This window comes from Capra hircus, unplaced genomic scaffold (genome assembly GCF_001704415.2).
Source record: "Capra hircus breed San Clemente unplaced genomic scaffold, ASM170441v1, whole genome shotgun sequence".
Lineage (NCBI taxonomy): Eukaryota > Metazoa > Chordata > Mammalia > Artiodactyla > Bovidae > Capra > Capra hircus.
The window spans coordinates 348,788-368,108 of record NW_017189696.1 but is presented as its reverse complement, the minus strand read 5'-3'; the positions used below and the strand labels follow the sequence as shown (position 1 = coordinate 368,108).

Below are 19,321 nucleotides of genomic sequence, written 5' to 3'. Positions count from 1 at the left end.
GACTACAGAGTGAGCACATTTCATCATGGGTTTTACACTACTGAGGTTTACTCGGAAGCATATCTCCCATCATGACTGCGTGTGCCTTCAAGAGCCAATGTTCTGACACTACTGAGACTGTACTCTATAGTAAGAATGTCTGAGCTACACAACTGCACACTAAATCATGCACCCCAGCAGTATAAATCCTAGCACTACAGCACACTTGTCACTTCTGAGTCCTTACACTAAGCAGGCATGGAACAGCTAGTGAACATGTGGTCTAGAGCATGTGTGTGGCCATTAATAATTTCACACTCGGAAGCCTCTGTTTTGCCACTTGTAAGCCCAGGCCCCAAAACGCTCATGTTTCATCTACTGATTTTGTACCCTGGTACACTCTTTTACCATTGCTGAGCCTGCCTTGTAGAGCATGAGTTCCACTACTACTAATCTTGATTCATGGCCTGTGTACTTAAACTAGTGAGCCTACACTCTGCAGCTGAAAATTGCCAATGACTTGGCTTGCCCTCCGTTGCATATTTCCCCGACTCTTCTTCCTGCACTGTAGAGCAGGTGTCCCAACTACTGAGGTTGCACTCTGGAGGACCTACTCCAGGAAAAAGGAGTCTGCATTGTAAAACACATATCCTACCCATGAGTGAACCATCATTCTAGATCAACTTGCATTCTACAGGCAATGTTACACAACCACTGATCTTGTGCTCTAGAATTGGAACACCATAAATAATTTTCTTAACATTTGAAACATGTGTCTGGCCAACACTAAAGGCATGCTTTAGATCAGCTGTGCTAAAATCACTGAGCTTGCCCTCAAGAGTATATCTGAACTCACATTTTATAGCAGACCTACTACCACTGCGGATTCTGTGTTCTAAAACACTTGTGAGACGAGAGAACAAGATGGTGGAGCTGTAGGTGGATGTGGAGTACGTCTCATCATGGATACATCAGGCATACACCTTCAGACACAGAAGAGTAATCAGAACAGTACCAGAAAGTAGACAGGAGTACCTGACAAGTGGAAAAGAATATATAGAACCATGCAAAACTCAGTAGGATGAAAGAACTGGGGGAAAAAAACAGGAGTGTTAGTAGGATTGAATCTTCCCTGAGTGGGTGAAGGAACTGAAACAGAGGTCCAATCCCACATTGGGTCAATTGTCTGAATCATAGAATAAACATTTAAAGCGGAGAGTGAAACAGCTGATCTGTGGAAAGCTAGGTGCAATGAGAATCAGAGAGTCCTTGCTGCAGCCATACATTCCCCATACAAGGACATGTGTCCCCTGAAAGGCACCGTGGCTGGGGGCTGGAGTTTAGGGATTTGGGGGCAATACATGGGCGAGGGCTGCTGTTTACTGGGGAGACATGGAGAGACGGGGTGTGAAGGAGGAGACTGTGGTAAGGTATGCCTGTGGAGGAAAACAGGCAGCCATAAAAGCAAGGCAATATCACCGAGTCACATGTAGGGGGTGGAGCAATCACCATAGCCTCTCTCTCCCCACATGCTAGCATCAGCAGTTACTACAATAGTGAGACTGACCCAGAAAATGCTGAACACACTGAAATGCAGAGCAGGACACCACCCAGGGTGCTCCTTTAAGTACCTGATGCACCATACTAGAGTAGAATCCCACTCAGGATGCTCCTTTAAGCGTCAGATGCACTGATTTACACAGTAGGACCCCAGCCAGGGAGGTCTCTCTATGTGCTGACACATTGAACGACGGAGACGGATCCCAGGCAAGGAAGCCTTCTAAATGGCTGAATAGGTGGAACTAGGGAGAAGACTGGCCAAAGAGGCCTGCTCACCGCCAGATACAAGAGCTCAAAAAAAAAAAAAAAAAAAAAAAAAAAGACTCTGATAGGGCCATAACTCCTGCAGTGTAGTCAGTCTGTGTCCCTGCACCCTGCCCATTTGACACCATCTGGGTCCCTCAAAGCCAAGCAGCTGCTCCACCTTCAGAGTTAACTCTCATTGGAATAAAAGTTGCTACAGGTTAAAAAAAAAAAAAAAAACTTGCAAATATTTGCACCGGATTGCTTCAGTCCTATCTAACTCTGTGTGGAACACATTTCACCACTACAGAGAACAAGCTCTAAAATGCATATACTGGAACAGCTGATCTTTTCCAGTCTTGTTTCCACTGCTGAGTTTTCCAAATTTGCTTGTATATTTAGTTCAGCACTTTCACAACACTATCTATTAGGATTTGAAATCACTCAACTGGAGTTCTGTATCTCCACTAGCTTTGTTTCTATTGATGCTTCCTAGGACCTACTTAACTTCACATTCCAGGATGCTTGGCTCTAGGTGAGTGATTACATCATCACGATTATCTGGATCATGAAGATCTTTTCTGTAAAGTTCTTCAATCTTTTCTGTATAGATTTTTGCTAGCTCTTCTTAATATCTTTTAATTCTGTTCAGTCCATACAATTTCTGTCCTTTATTTGTCCATCTTTGCATGAAATATTCCCTTGGTATCTCTAATTTTCTCGAAGAGATCTCTAGTCTTTCCCATTCTATTGTTTTCCTCTATTTTTTGCATTCATCAACGAGGAAGGCTTTCTTATCTCTCTTTGCTATTTTTGGTACACTGTATTCATATGGGTATATCTTCCCTTTTCTCCTTTGCCTTTTGCTTCTCTTCTTTTCTTAATTATTTGTAAGGCCTCCTCAGACAACCATTTTGCCTTTTTGCATTCATTTTCTTGGGGATGGTCTTCATCACTGCCTCCTGTACAATTTCATGAACCTCCATATGTAGATCTTCAAATACTCTATTATACTTAATCCCTTAAATATTTTCTCATGCCTACTGTACCATCATAAGGGATCTGATTTAGGTCATACCTGAATCGTCTAGTGGTCTTCCCTAATTTCTTCAATTTAAGTCTAAGTCTGTAGCAAATACTGAGCTTCCACTCTGAACCTTCCTTCTTAAAACTTTTTGTCCACCATTTTAGAGCACTTTTGCTGCACCTATTTATCTTCACTCTGAAACATATGTACCGTCACTCCTGAAAGGATGCTCAAGTGCATGCATTTAACTCCTACTGAGCCTACACTCCACAGTAGTCATGCCAATCTACTAAGCTTGCATTCTGCCACATGCATCTTCCACTACTTAAACTATGATATTGAGGACATGCTGCAACTACATAGTTGCTATCTCAAGCTAATCTTCTTTGACTTTAAGTGTTTATACCAGCACACAGGTTCTGTGCCTCCTAAGCCCACTTTCTTGAATAGATATGAAACAACTGTTCAGGTTGTATTCTGGAGCATGTCCCTGCTATTTCTGAATGCATTTTTTTTTAAATTTCTTCATACTTATTTTAAAAAATGATTTATTTTAATTGGAATAGAATTACTGTGTATTACTGTGAATGTTTTTGACATATACATTAACATGAATCAGCCACATGGATACGTGTGTCCCCCTATTCTGAATACAACTCAAACCTCCTTTGTTACCCTATGCTCTGGGTTCTTCCACTGCACAAGAGTTGCATGAATCTTTCAGGCATTGAACTTGCACTGGTCATCCCTTTTATATATGGTAATGTACCTGTTTCAATGCTATTTTCTCAAATCATTCCATCCTTGGACTCTCCCATTGACTCTAACAGTCTGTTCTTTATATGTGGATCTTTTTTACTAGCCTTCATGCAGGATCATTGTCACTGTCTTCCTAAATCCTGTTTAAATGCATTAATAAACAACATTTGCCTCTCTCTTTTTTTTTTAACTCTGAACAATAGGCTGCAGGTTGAACTGCCTCATTAAAAGTGACAAAAATATATGTTTTTTCCTCTAGCTAAGTAATATTCCTTTTGGATATATAGCAAAACTTCCTTATATTTTCATCTGCTGATGTGCATCTAGATTACCTCCATGTCATAGCTTTTGTAAAGAGAATTGAAATAAACATTGGGGTACACGTGTCTCTTGATTGTAGTTCCCTCTGGCTATATGCCAAGAAGTGGGGTTGTTCAGTCATATGACAGTTCTAGTCCAAGTTTCTCAAGGAATCTCCAATCTGTTCTGCATACAGGTTGTACCTGTTTGTGGTACCACAAACAGTGTATTAGGGTTAACTTTTCTCCACAACCTCCCCAGGATTTTGTGCTTGTAGAATTTCTGCTGATGGCCACTCTGAACAGTGTGATATGACTACACATTAATTTTTAATTTTTGTTTCTCTAATGATGAATGATTTTAAGCATATTTCCTGTGTTTGTTAGCCATCTGTATGTCTTCTTTAAAGAAATGTCTGTTTAGGGATTTTGCCCCCTTTTAATGATGCTGTGAAAGTACTTCACTCAATATGCCAGCAAATTTGGAAAACTCAACAGTGGCGAAAGGACTGGAAAAGGTCACTTGTCATTGCAATCCCAAAGAAAGGCAGTGCCAAAGAATGCTCAAATCACCACACAATTGCATCCATCTCACACGCTAGTAAAGTACTGTTCCAAATTCTCAAAGCCAGGCTTCAGTAATACATGAACCATAAACTTCCATTAGTTTGAACAGGTTTTACAAAAGGCAGAGAAACCAGAGATCAAAATGCCAACATCAGCTGGATCATTGACAAAGCAAGAGAGTTCCAGAATAACATCTATTTCGGCCTTACTTACTATGTCAAAGTTTTTGACTGTGTGGATCACAATAAGCTGTGGAAAATTCTGAAAGAGATGGGAATACCAGACCACCTGACCTGCCTCTGGAGAAACCTATATGCAGGTCAGGAAGCAACAGTTAGAACAGGACATGGAACTGCAGACTGGTTCCAAATAGGAAAAAGAGTCCTTCAAGGCTATATATTGTCACTCTGCTTGTTTAATTTATATGCAGAGTACATGATGAGAAACGCTGGGCTGGAAGAAGCACAAGCTGGAATGAAGACTGCCAAGAGAAATATCAATCACCTCAAATATGCAGATAACACCACCCTTATAGCAGAAAGTGAAATGAAACTAAAAAGCCTTCTTGATGAAACTGAAAGAGGAGAGTGAAAATGTTGGCTGAAAGCTCAAAATTCAGAAAAATAAGATCATGTCATCTGATCCCATGACTTCATGAGAAATATATGGGGAAACAGTGGAAACAGTGTTAGATTTTATTTTGGGGGGGCTCCAAAATCACTGCAGATATTGATTGCAGCCATGAAATTAAAAGACGCTTACCCTATGAAGGGAAAGTTATGTCCATCTTAGATAGCATATTGAAAAGCAGAAACATTATTTTGCCAACAAATTTCCATCTATGGTTTTTCCAATAGTCATGTATGGATATGAGAGTTGGACTGTGAAGAAAGTTGAGCACTGCAGAATTGATGCTTTTGAACAGTAGTATTGGACAAGACTCTTGAGAGTCCCTTGGACTGCAAGGAGGTCCATCCAGTCCATTCTAAAGAAGATCATTCCTGGGTGTTCTTTGAAAGGAATGATGCTAAAGCTGAAACCCCAGTACTTTGGCCACCTCATATGAAGAGTTGACTCACTGGAAAAACTCTGAAGCTTGGAGAGATTGGAGGCAGGAGAAGGGGAAGACAGAGGATGAGATGGCTGGATGGCATTACTGACTTGATGGACATGAGTTTGCATGAACTCCGGGAGTTGGTGATGGACAGGGAGTCCTGGTGTGCTTCAATTTATGGGGTCTCAAAAAGTCACACAGGACTGAACTCAATTGAACTGAACTGAAGCAACTGACAAAGAATTAATCTCTGAAATATACAAGCAACTCCTGAACCTCAATTCCAGGAAAATAAATGAACCCATGATAAAATAGGCAAAAAGACTAAACAAACATTTCTCCAAATATGACATACAGATGGCTAAAAAACACATGAAAAGATGCTCAACATTGCTCATTATCAGAAAAATGTAAAACTGTAATGAGGTACCATTTCATGCCAGTCAGTATGGCTGCTATCCAAAAGTCTACAAGCAATAAATGCTGGGGAGGATGTGGAGAAAAGGAAACCCTCTTAGACTGTTAGTGGGATTGCAAACTAGTACAGCCACTATGGAGAACACTACGGAGATTCCTTAAAAAACAAACAAACACAAACAAACAAACAAAAACTGTAAATAGAACTGTCATACGACCCAGCAATCCCACTGCTGGCCATACACACCAAAGAAACCACCATTGACAGAGACACATGTACCCCAATGTTCATCACAGCATTATTTCTAATAGCCAGGTCATGGATGCAACCTAGATGTCCCTCAGCAGACTAATGGATAAAAAAGCTGTGGTACATATACACAATGTAGTATTACTCAGCCACTAAAAAGAATACATTTCAATCAGTTCTAGTGAGGTGGATGAAACTGAAGCCTATTATACAAAGTGAAGTTAGCCAGAAAGAAAAATACCAATAGGGTGAACTAGAGCATATATGTGGAATTTAGAAAGATGGTAATGATAAACCTGTGCGTGAGATAGCAAAATAGACACAGATGTATAAAACAGTATTTTGGACTCTGTGAGAGAGGGTGAGGGTGGGATGATTTGGGATAATGGCATTGAAACATGTATAATATTATTTGTCAAACAAATCACCAGATCAGTTCGATGCATGATACAGGATCCTCGGGGCTGGTGCACTGGGATAACCATGAGGAATTGTTTGAGGAGGGAGGTAGCAGGGGTTTTCAGGATAGGGAACACGTGTACACCCGTGGCAGATCCATGTTAATGTATGGCAAAACCAATACAATATTGTAAAGCAATTAGACTACTATTAAAATAAATGAATTTATGTTAAAAATAAATAAAATAAAATTGTGTCCAACATGAGGAAAACAACAGCATTTTTTGAACAATATCTCTAAGTAAACTTGGGTTGCAATTTTCTGGGTTCAAGGTGCCTTCATAAATATGAGCCCTAACTCTTATTACAGAAAGAATAGTGGAAAATGAGCTAGATTAAAGGAGAGCTTTTCAGCAACAAGATCTGAATGTTTCAGCCAGAAAGATATTAAGTAATGTAGGGGTTCCCAAACAGTTTATTTAGATCTTGGGAGCTAGCAATGAGTTTGGTCACCTAAATAAAGTTGCCTAAAATTATATTTTGACATATATACATATATACACCTGTCCATGCGTGAGTGTATGTATGAAAAAAAGTTCAATGACTTTAATTCATGTTAGGCATAATAAAAATGGAAAAACAAAACAAAACAAAACAAATATAGAACGATTCAAAATCTACTTGATTATCGAATATTATGTAAGATGAAATACTTCAAATTATGTTTTCATGGCTGCATGTAAAACATGAGGACTCTTTTATATCACTCACCTCTCTCCTTTTAATAAATATATACCAATTTTCAAATGTTTGTCCAGTTTAATGAAAAAATACAGATATATATATATCATATATAAAATAGAGAGATATGTTTTCATAACATAAAATATTGATATCAAGCTTAGATTTTAGAATCATTTCCAACTCCATGCTCCATCTCAACAGGAAAGAGCCAAAGTTGTTGCTGACTCAATCACTCCAAGAGCTGGGAAACCTGGAAAAGAAACTGAACCTGCACTGAGATTTTGTGTCACATTTATAATCGAGCTCCAAGCCCAAGACTGTTTTTCCTTTCTTGTACTAGGCAGTCCCTTCCTAAGACTGAAAAGCATGGAAATCGAGTGAGAGAGTTAGGAGATTGTAGACCTCCTCATGTTCAAAAGTAATTTTAATCAAAGAAGCTAGAAAGGACAGAAACTAAGGAAAATAATCGAGCAATAGAGAATAATAATGATTTAGCCATTGATCAAATTCAAGGGTCTTTAGTCCCTCCTCAAGGGCCATTGTGGAGAAGGAAATGACAACCAACTCCAGTGTTCTTGCCTGGAGAATCCCAGGGACTGGGAAGCCTGGTGGTCTGCCATCTCTGGGGTTGCACAGAGTCGGACACGAATGAAGTGAATTAGCAGCAGCAGCAGCAAGGGCCATCGATAACATTCCTAGTAATATCCTGTGAACAGTTTTAGAGATGCTAAAGCCCAAACCAGGCTGAAATTTAAGTACATAGTTGGAACTAGACTATCGATGATGTGGACTCCCAATATCCTCAGTAATAGGCCATTAGTAGAATGTCGAAATATTGATCACAGACCCCATGTTCCACCCTCGCTCAGTCATTAAAATATTTCCCCTGAAAGTATTTGGGGATTTGCATCTTTGAAGCAAGAGCTGCTAAGACATCTTGCTCGGTACTACAATAGGCACTTTTTTTTTTTTCCACTGAAATCCACAGTCAGTTCATAAATTTTTTTGCACAGAAGCAAGTAGACCAAGTTTGTGAGGGTAACACTACTGAATATTAAGAATGTGTCTATAGAAGGATGATAAATCACCCGTATTTTAGAAATAAAGTAGATTTATTGATGTGAGTTTTTGATAACCCTGTATGCGAGACAGCAAAAGAGACACAGATGTATAGAAAATTATTTTGGACTCTGTGGGAGAGTGAGAGAGTGGGATGATTTGGGAGAATGACATTGAATCATGTATAATATCGTATATGAAACAAGTCGCCAGCCCAGGTTCAATGGATGATACTGGATGCTTGGGGCTGGTGCACTGGGACAACCCATAGGGATGGCATGGGTTGGGAGAAGGCAAGGGGTTCAGGAAGGGGAACATGTGTATACCTGTGGCAGATATATGTTAATGCATGACAAAATAAATACAATAATGTAAAATAATTATCCTACAATTAAAATAAATAAATATATTTTTTAAAAAGAAATCATCCAAAAACCTCCATACCTATATTGAAACCAAGCACCACTCAAGAGCCAGTAAGTTCCAGAGCAAGACATACCACAAAAATTCTCCAGCAACACAGGAACATAGCCCAGAGCTTCACTATACAGGCTGCCCAAACAGCAAACATAGACATCTCAAATCTCACTACTGGACACTTCATTGCACCCAGAGAGAAGAGATGCAGCTCCACTCATCAGAACACTGACGCAAGCTTCCCTAACCAGGAAACTTGACAAGCCACTAGTCCAACCCCACCCACAGGGGGGAACCTCCACAATAAAGAGGAACCACAAACTGCCAGAAAGAGAAAGGCCATCCCAAACACAGCAACGAAAAAAAAAAAAAAAAAAAAAAGGAAAAACAAACCTTTAGTAATGAGATTTTTGCATCCTTCATGGTTTTGGTTACTATTTCTGTAAGCAATTTGTATTTTAAGTTGATGCTGAAGCAAACACTAGTTTAAAACTACCCTTCAATTGCTAGGAGACCAGTGACTTTGTGATGTCACAACTAACCTTTGATTGCTAGGAGACCAGTGATTTTGTGATGTCACAGCTTTTTGACTGGGAGGACCTCTGTGATGGTCGAGAGAGTTTCTCTCTTTAGGCCAGCCAAACATCATTTGAAGTTGCATTGTGTAAAACTAGACAAATGAGAAAATTATCTGAAGAAAGATTTCCCTGAGATGGCACATATTTCTTCAGAAATTCAAGATGCGCCTCCTAAAGATGAATCCACTGATTCAGAAACCTCCATTAGATCTTCTTTGTATGACTATACAACTGGGGACTTAGTTTTGAGATCTATGATTGAAGAATATGCTTTTCAGGCTTTGTCTGAGGATCTTGTGATCAAAAGGCCACACTGCACATATTCTGTCTCTGAAACAGATGATGCGAATGATTTTCTTTCACTCACATTTCCACAAAAACTTTGGAATATAGTTGAAAGTGATCAGTTTGAATCTATTTGGTGGGATGACACAGGCACATGTATAGTGACCAATGAAGAACCCTTTAAGAAAGAAGTCTTGGAAAGACAGGAGCCTTTCAGAATATTTGAAACCAAGAGTATGAAAAGTTTCATTCGACAGCTTAACCTTTATGGATTTCATAAAAACCGACAAACTGTTCAAAGATCGGCTTCACTACCTGTCTTTCTGGAAGAAGAAAACAACATCTCTCTTTTGAGTAAGGTATTCCAAAATTTTCACTTATTGGCAATATGTCAGATTAAATCATGTGACCTAGAAAGCATGTTCATATATGTAGCTAAAACGGAATTTAAACTTGAGATAACAAATTGTTGAAAAAATTTTATTTTTTTGAAGTTGAAAACAGCTGGAGGTTAGATTATTGGATGTTAACAAACTTTCCTAGCAACTTGAAATCAGATATAAGTTCTGAAGCTACTTAAAATGGTATTTACTATATATGTACAACATACTTTTAGTTGAGCATATTTTTTCTAACATGTTACCTATTAAAACTATCAACAGAGGTATTTTATTTGATGTTATTTAATTGATTCCATTATAACTTAGCTTTGTTTGTCACTTTTCCCTTGGTTTATAAAGAAACTAAATAATTTAATTCTTTTATTTTAGTTACAGACCTACTATAATCCAAATTTCAAAAAAGGCCATCCCCAACTTTTAGTAAGAATGCAAAGAAGAATTGGAATTAACAATGTGTCTCCAATATCTTCATTAGTTCAAGGTAACAAGAAGCATGCTAAAGCAAGTGTCAAAAAAGATGATCGTAACTTTGAATTTCTTCCACAAACGAGTGGAGAGAGCGCATTTCCAGCCTCCACAAGTTTAAGTGTGCCTTTCATACAAAAGCCTCATACCAGTCAGATAGTCACTAATACAAGTGCCCTATCTCTATGTGACTTACCTACCCCATCAGCAATATCAGTTAGACACACAGACCAGATTGTGGTAGATCAATCTGAAGTTTTAAAAAAGTTGAGCATTTTTAATTGGCACTTACAGAGCAGCTACACTCAAGTAAATGGCCTCGTTGAGGACTTTCCTACTACAACAACATATACTTCTCGGAATCACATTGAATCTCCATTACAGAGCAGTTATTCTGGACTGATGGTGGAACCTTCTAAATTTCCAGACAGGCATAGTGATATGTCAGCCCATGACAGTCCTTTTCTTAACCTGCAAGAGAGAGGCAACTCATGGTTCTCAGTGCCAACAATCGCTTATACATCTGCCTCCTCTCTTTCCAGTAAACTCATCAATAATCACCATTATGTGAAAACCATCCTAATTAAAACTGACCTATCAAATACGTGTCAGATTATGGAGCCTAAAGGAGATTGAAATTTATGTTCGGGGATGTCAACAAATATCTACAATTCTTGTGTTTGAACAATAAATTTCCATGTTCATCTTCATAGTTTCATGTTTTATTTTCAAACAAGGAAGAGAAAAATGAGGCTTTATTTCAATGGTTGGCTATTTTACTGCATGGTTTTATAAACTCGTCAGTTTAAGAAAACATTCGTTATGCATCCTAGGTAAATGACACCTGATATAATATTTGTAAGCAAGAAAATGAGAACAAAGGGAAAATACCTAATGGATGTAAAGTGATTTCTGAAATCATCCCTGATGAAATGAAGGGGTGCCTAAATTAGGATGGTGTGGGTGAAGGAAGAGATGCAAATAAAGTTAGAAAAATGAAAATACGCAGTATGAACTTTAGTGCATTCACGTATTATATTCTATTAGTTACTGGTAGAGTCTTAAAAGGTTAGACAGCGATTGCTTTCATTATAGAAATTCATTCTGTCCTTGAAAATATAGATATTGTAGCACGTCCAAAATCTTGATCACAATTATGCCATCACTGTGATCACAAAGATAACATGACATAATCAGTGGCTGGCCCATGGTCAGCACAAGATATGTACTTTACAAGTGGTATTCTATAGGGTCATTTTGGCTCTGCTCTCCTTAAGGACCTTCTTTATTTCCTGACACCACTATTCCACCCTATAATTCCAAATGCATTTTTAGACGTTGCTTATCTATCCCCACAGACAGAATAAATTCCTGGTGGTGACTGCAGCACATCATCATGGTTAAAAAGTTCTGGAACAACAGGATATCTGTTTTCCTTAGTAATTTCATTATCTTTCTCTTATACTGTGCTTCTGAAGCTACAATCATGCAAATTATTTTCAATCATGCTAAGCCCCTGCTGGGAGCCAGCATGAGGAACTCCACCCACGGCAAACGTCATGAGGAACTAGGCTTGGCATACGCAAAGGCGTGATCAGGCCTCAGGAAACCCCCTGTTCTTGAGCATCTACCCCAAAACCAGAGTCTGTTATGCTCTTACCTACACCTCTGACTTTACGGGGGGCTCTCCCCCATAACCGTTTCTCTCGGAGAAGGAGTAAACGTGCAGCTCCAAGGCAATAAAAATTCTTGGGCGTGACAAGAGTGTTTCAGCTTACGGACTCCTCTGAAGGTTATCTAGTCCACCTGTATAGGTTCGTTGGCCACATGTGATTGTTTATAGCCCCCAAACCTGAGAGGCATGAGATGTTTTAGGCTTACTAAAGGCAAATTATTTTGGGGAATTAGAAATTATTAGTATAATGGGTTGATTAGAAATTATATTGGTGAAGGGTTTTTCATTTGTTGTGTCAATAATTGCTGCTAATTCCCTGCTCTGGGTGGGACAAGGATGTCTCAGGTCAAACCTCTCTGCTGACAGACTAGCTTGTGTGACAGGATTATCCATACTGCTGCCACTAGGCACATGATTGTTTACTACCTCTTAACCATAAACAGCACAGAGAGTTTTGGAGTATTTTGAGAGTCTTAATTAGCATAGGGCTTTTTCCTCTTGTTGAGTCAATGATTGCTGCTGGGCCTCCATATCCTTAGGCACCTGGGAATATATTAATCAATATATTTGGACTATAGAAAAGGAAATATGGTAGTTTTTGATGTTAGCAATACTCGGCTTTTCGAGTCAATGGATTTTCTCTTTTGTAATAGATCACTATGCTTTGTTATAAATCACTGTGTCCTTGCTATGTAAAAATGTAACTTTATCATATCTTAAGACTAAATAGATCTTAAGGGGAGCATTGGTGAAAGGATTTTCATTTGTTGGGTTGATGTTTGCTGCTAAATCTCCATGTTCCCTACCCTTATAATGAATATAACTAACATATAGGATAAATAAGCATTAACCTTTAAGCATATAGGAGAAATAAGTATTAACCTTTAAGATTAATCATGTTAACCTTGGATTAAATAAATTCCTTTCTTGATTGTAACTCACTACACCCTCACCCTATAGGAATGCAACTTTATTTGGAGGATAGTGCCTGGTTTAAGAAAAAACACCCTTGGAAGAAATAAGTTGTTTTTGGTTATCAGAAAGAAAAGATCATAAAATGTCAGCAGGTCTCACTCATGGCCAGAAGATGAAGTACCTTTTTCATACATTTATGTGAAGCACCTAATTTTGATAAAGGTCAGGACTGCTGACCCCCGCGTGACTCTGTATTCATCCCTATGTGTAACAAAAGGTATATAAGCTAACCCCAAAATAAAGAAATTGGATCAGTTTCTGGAAAGACTGATTCCCCCATGTAGCTTCTTTCTTGCTCCTGTTTTTCTGGCTGAATTGCCATCTGGAGCATGGATGCTGTTCCACGTAATCCAAGTTATTCAGCCTCTTTTTCTCCACTAATCTCCATGCTACAGTATCCATTTCTAATCTCTCTATATCTGTGATTAAATATGTATTTTTCCAAAGACGCCAACTCCATCCCCACCTTCGAATCACCCTAAGCCCCTTCTCACAACTTTGTCTCAAAACTTTCTTCGGATTGGAAGGAACTTCTGTTCACCCTCCCGTGAAGGAGAGCACACATATCAGGTCTTCAATGTATCTTTCACATCAGCTGAAGCATAGAGCCTGCCAATGATGCATTTTACGTGCTTACTGAATTATCAATAAAGAAATGTAATAACCAATCAAATGCTCTACACATTACTCAACAACATTCTATAACTTGCACTACTATCATAATTCACTTTTCCTATTTACTGAGAAAATGTCCCAAGTTGATAAATATTTATTATATTTACATGGATTTATGATTTCTTGGGAGGCATGTATTCCCGTGTTTTGAAGAATATTTCACATTTTGATGTCATTTTTCTCTTGTGTTATTTTGTTGTGTTAATCAAAGTCTTTGGCATAGTCAAATAGGAGTAGATGCTTTCCTGGATTTCTCTTGCTTTTTGGAGGACAAAACACGTATTGACAATTTAATCTCGGATTCCCCTGCCCTTTGTAAATCCAGCTTGAACATCTGGAAGCTCATGGTTCACATTCTGCTGAAACTTGGCTTGGGGAATTTTGAGCAGTTCTTTGTAACTCTCTGCTGTTGCTGCTGCTAAGTCATGTCAGTTGTGTCCGACTCTATGCGACCGCATAGACAGCAGCCCACCAGGCTCTGCTATCCCTGGGATTCTCCAGGCAAGAACGCTGGAGAGGGTTGCCATTTTCTTCTCTAATGAATGATAGTGGAACACACACACACACAAAAAGGGGGGTCGCTCAGTCGTGTCTGACCTTTCACAACCCAGTGGACTGAAGCCTACCAGGCTCCTCCATCCATGGGATTTTCCAGGCAAGAGTACTGGGGCGGGTTGCCATTGCCATCTCTGCGACTGTGTGAGATGTGTGCAATTAAGCAGTTGTGTGGACATTCTTTGGATTGCCTTTCTTTGCGGTTGAAATGAAAACTGACCATTTGCAGTACTCTGGCCACAGCTGAGTCTCCCAAACTTGCTGGCATATGGAGGGCAACACACTCAGAGCATCTTCTTTTAGAATTGTAAATATCTCAACTGAATTCCATCACCTCCATGAGCTTTGTTTGTAAGTACGCTTCCTAAGTCCCCCAGACTTTGTATTACAGGACGTCTGGCCCTAGGTGAATGATCATACCATCGTGCTTAACTGGGTCATGAAGATCCTTTGGGCATAGTTCATCTGTTTATTCTTCCCACCTCCTCTTAATAGCTTCTACTTCTGTTATGTCCGTACCATTTCTGTCCTTTATTGTGCCCACCTGTGTATAAAATTTTCCCTTGGCATCTCTGATTTTCTTGATGAGATCAGTAAGGATACAATTCTATTTATTTCCTTTATTTATTGGCTTTGATAACTGTTGAAGGTGTTACCTCTTTTTACTATTCCTTACGAGTCTGCATCCAAGTGTGTATCATTTTCCTTTTTCTCTTTTCTTTTAGCTTCACTACTCTTCTCAGCTCTTTTTGAGGCCAGGTAATTTACAGTTCAGTTTAGTACAGTCGTTCAGTCATGCCCAACTCTTTGTGACCACCGAATTGCAGCACGCCAGGCCTCCCTGTCCATCACCAACTCCTGGAGTTCACACAGAATCACGTCTATCGAGTAAGTGATGCCATCCAGCCATCTCATCCTCTGTCGTCCCCTTCTCCTCCTGCCCACAAACCCTCCCAGCCTCACAGTACTTTCCAATGAGTCAACTCTTTGCATGAGGTGGCCAAAGTAGTGGAGCTTCAGCTTTAGCATTATTCCTTCCAAAGAAATCCCAGGGCTGATCTCCTTCAGAATGGACTGGTTGGATCTCCTTGCAGTCCAAGGGACAATCAAGAGTCTTCTCGAACACCACAGTTCAAAAGCATCAATTCTTCGGTGCTCAGCCTTATTCACAGTCCAACTCTCACCTCCATACATGACCACAGGAAAAACCATAGCCTTGACTAGATGGAACTTAGCAAAGTAATGTCTCTGCTTTTGAATATACTATCTAGGTTGGTTGTAATCTTTCTTCCAAGGAGTAAGCCTCTTAATTTCCTGGCTGTAGTCACCATCTGCAGTGATTTCGGAGTCCAAAAAGATAAAGTCTGACACTGTTTCCACTATTTCTCCATCTATTTCCCATGAAGTGATGGGACTGGATGCCATGATCTTCGTTTTCTGTATGTTGAGCTTTAAGCCAACTTTTTCACTGTCCTCTTTCACTTTCATCAAGAGGCTTTTCAGTTCCTTTTCACTTTCTGCCATAAGGGCGGAGTCATCTGCATAACTAAGGTTATTAATATTTCTCCCAGCAGTCTTGATTCCAGCTTGTGTTTCTTCCAGTACAGCGTTTCTCGTGATGTACTTTGCATAGAGATTAAATAAGCACGGTGAAAATATTCAGCCTTCACGTAGTCCTTTTCCTATTTGGAACCAGTCTGTTGTTCCATGTCCAGTCTTAACTGTTGCTTCCTGACCTGCATACAGATTTCTCAAGAGGCAGGTCAAATTGTCTGCTATTCCCGTCTCTTTTAATTTTCCACAGTTTATTGTGATCCACACAATCAAAGGCTTCAGCATAGTCACTAAAGCAGAAAGAGATGTTTTTCTGGAACTCTCTTACTTTTTTGATGATCCAGTGGATGTTGGCAATTTCATCTCTGGTTCCTCTTCCTTTTCTAAAACCAGATTGAACATCAGGAAGTTCATGGTTCACATATTTCTGAAGCCTGGCTTGGAGAATTGTGAGCATTAGTTTACTAGCATGTGAGATGAGTGCAATTGTGTGGTAGATTGAGCATTCTTTGGCCTTGCCTTTCTTTGGAACTGGAATGAAAATTGACCTTTTCCAGTCTTGTGGCCACTGCTAAGTTTTCCAAATTTGATGGCATATTGAGCACAGCACTTTCACAGCATCATCTTTCAGGATTAGAATTAGCTCCACTGGAATTCTATCACCTCCACTAGCTTTGTTCATAGTGATGGTTTTAAGGCCCACTTGACTTCACATTATAGGATGTCTGGCTCTTGATGAGTGATCACATCATCGTGATTATCGGGGCCGTGAAGATCTTTTTTGTACAGTTCTTCTGTGTATTCTTGCAACATCTTCTTAATATCTTCTGATTCTGTTAGGTCCAGACTATTACTGTCCTTTATCGATCCCATCTTTGCATGAAATGTTCCCTTGGTATCTCTAATTTTCTTGAAGAGATCTCTAGTTTCTCCCATTCTGTTCTTCTCCTCTATTTCTTTGCATTGATCACTGAAGAAGGCTGTCTTATCTCTTCTTGCTATTCTTTGGAACTCTGCATTCAGATGCTTATATCTTTCCTTTTCTCCTTTTCTTTTCACCTCTCTTCTTTTCACAGCTATTTGAAAGGCCTCGCCAGACAGCCATTTTGCTTCTTTGCATTTCTTTTCCATGGGGATGGTCTTGATCCCTGTCTCCTCTACAATGTCACAAACCCCATTCCATAGTTCATGAGGCAGTCTATATATCAGATTTAGGCCCTTAAATCTCTTTCTCACTTCCACCGTATAATCGTAACGGATTTGATTTAGGTCATACCTATATGGTCTAAATGATTTTCCCTACTTTCTTCAGTTTAAGACTGAATTTGGTAATAAATAGGTTATGATTGAGCCACAGTCAACTCCTGGTCTTGTTTTTGCTGACTGTATAGAGGTTCTCCATCTTTGACAACAAAGAATATAATCAATCTGATTTCGGTGATGAACATGTAGTGATATCCATGTACAGAGTCTTCTATTGTGTTGTTGGAAGAGAGTGTTTGCTGTGACCAGTGCATTTTCTTGGCAAAACTTTATTAGTCTTTGCCCTGATTCATTCCACATTCCAAGGCCAAATTTGCCTCTTAACCTAGGTATTTTTTGACTTCCTACTTTTACATTCCAGCCCCTTATAATGAAAAGGACATATTTCTTGGGTGTTCGTTCTACAAGGTCTTGTAGGTCTTCATAGAACAGTTCAACTTCAGCTTCTTCAGCGTTACTGATTGGGGCATAGACTTGGATTAGGTTGATATTGAATGGTTTGCCTTGGAAACGAACAGAGATCATTCTGTCATTTTTGAGATTGCATCCAAGTACTGCATTTTGGACTCTTCTGTTGACCATGATGGCTACTCCATTTCTTCTGAGGGATTCCTGCCTGCAGTAGTAGATATAATGGTCATCTGAGTTAAACTCACCCATTCCAGTCCATTTTACTTCGCTGATTCCTAGAATGCAGCTGTTCACCCTCGCCATCTCTTGTTTGACCACTTCCAATTTGCCTTGATTCATAGATCTGACTTTCCAGGTTCCTATGCAATATTGCCCTTTATAGCATTGGACTTTGTTTCTATCACCAGTCACATCCACTGCTGGGTATTGTTTTTGCTTTGGCTCCATCCCTTCATTCTTTTTGGAGTTATTTCTCCACTGATCTCCAGTAGCATATTGGATACCTACTGACCTGGGGAGTTCCTTATTCAGTATCCTATTATTTTGCCTTTTCATATTGTTCCTGGGGTTCTCAAGGCAAGAATACTGAAGTGGTTTGCCATTCCTTTCTCCAGTGGATCACATTCTGTCAGACCTCTCCACCATGACCCTCCCATCTTGGGTTGCCCTGTGGGCATGGCTTGGTTTCATTAAGTCAGACAAGGCTGTGGTCCTAGTCTGATTAGACTGACTAGTTTTCTGTGAGTATGGTTTCAGTGTCTTCCCTCTGATGCCCTCTTGCAACACCTACCATCTTACTTGGGTTTCTCTTACCTGGGGTGTGGGGTGTCTCTTCACGGCTGTTCCAGCAAAGCGCAGCCACTGATCCTTACCTTGGACAAAGGGTATCTCATCACCGCCGCCCTTCCTGACCTTCAACGTGGTATAACTCCTCTAGGCCCTCCTGCACCAGTGCAGCCACCGCTCCTTGCATGTGGGTTGCCCTTCCCAGCCGCCACCCCGGACTCGGCCATGGGGTGTCTCCTCCCAGCTGCCGCCCCTGGCCTCGGGAGTGGGGTGGCTCCTCCAGGTTCCCGACCCTGACCTTTGACCAGGGTGGCTCCTCTTGGCCATTCCTGTTCAGTCCCAGCCTGGCACTCTTGGCCGCTGCCCCTGACCTCGGACTTGGGGTACCTCCTCTTGGCCACGCTGAGTGGGCCGGCTGTCACAGCCACTCTACCATTTTGCATTTATTTTCCAAGCAGATTTTCTTGATCACTGCTTCCTATACAAGATCACAAACCTCCATCCATAGGTCTCCAGGCGCTCATCTATCAGATAGAATACCCTGTATCTATTTATCACTTCCACCGTATAATCATAAGGGTTTTGATTTTAAATCTGTAATGTATATTAATTCCCTATTTCATCTAGAGAAATCTTCAACCAGATTTTAATCAAAGAAATACAGAAACTCTATATGTTATTTGGGAAATACATGAAATATAGCTGTTTGATGTTTGCCATTTAACTCAGGCGTTAATTTCTGAAACATGTAAAATTATCTTTCTTGTGTATGAATACGGAAAGTGTTTCACATGTGAAAATTTGAGAATTCATAATTCATATGAGACCATTTCTCCCCAGATTGTCAGATGTGAAAGAGACAGAATTTCAAATCTCATATCTGAAGACTGTAATTCAAACTTGTTTGATGGAAATATAGAGAAT

The 19,321-nt window shown here is 39.8% G+C and overlaps 1 protein-coding gene across 1 annotated transcript; it reads left to right on the top strand.

The window, feature by feature from the left end:
• Positions 1 to 9,486: 9,486 nt before the first annotated feature.
• Positions 9,487 to 11,139, top strand: LOC108634632 (heat shock transcription factor, Y-linked-like). Its single transcript, XM_018044684.1, has 2 exons — positions 9,487 to 9,996; positions 10,408 to 11,139. The coding sequence occupies exons 1-2, from the start codon at positions 9,487 to 9,489 to the stop codon at positions 11,137 to 11,139; spliced, it is 1,242 nt and encodes a 413-aa protein (XP_017900173.1).
• The last annotated feature ends 8,182 nt before the right edge of the window (positions 11,140 to 19,321 follow it).

Coding starts and splice junctions, on each gene's coding strand:
- LOC108634632 (XM_018044684.1), top strand. CDS start 9,487: ATGGCACATATTTCTTCAGAAATTCAAGATGCGCCTCCTAAAGATGAA. Junction 9,997..10,407: donor ACATCTCTCTTTTGAGTAAG/GTATTCCAAAAT, acceptor CTTTTATTTTAG/TTACAGACCTACTATAATCC.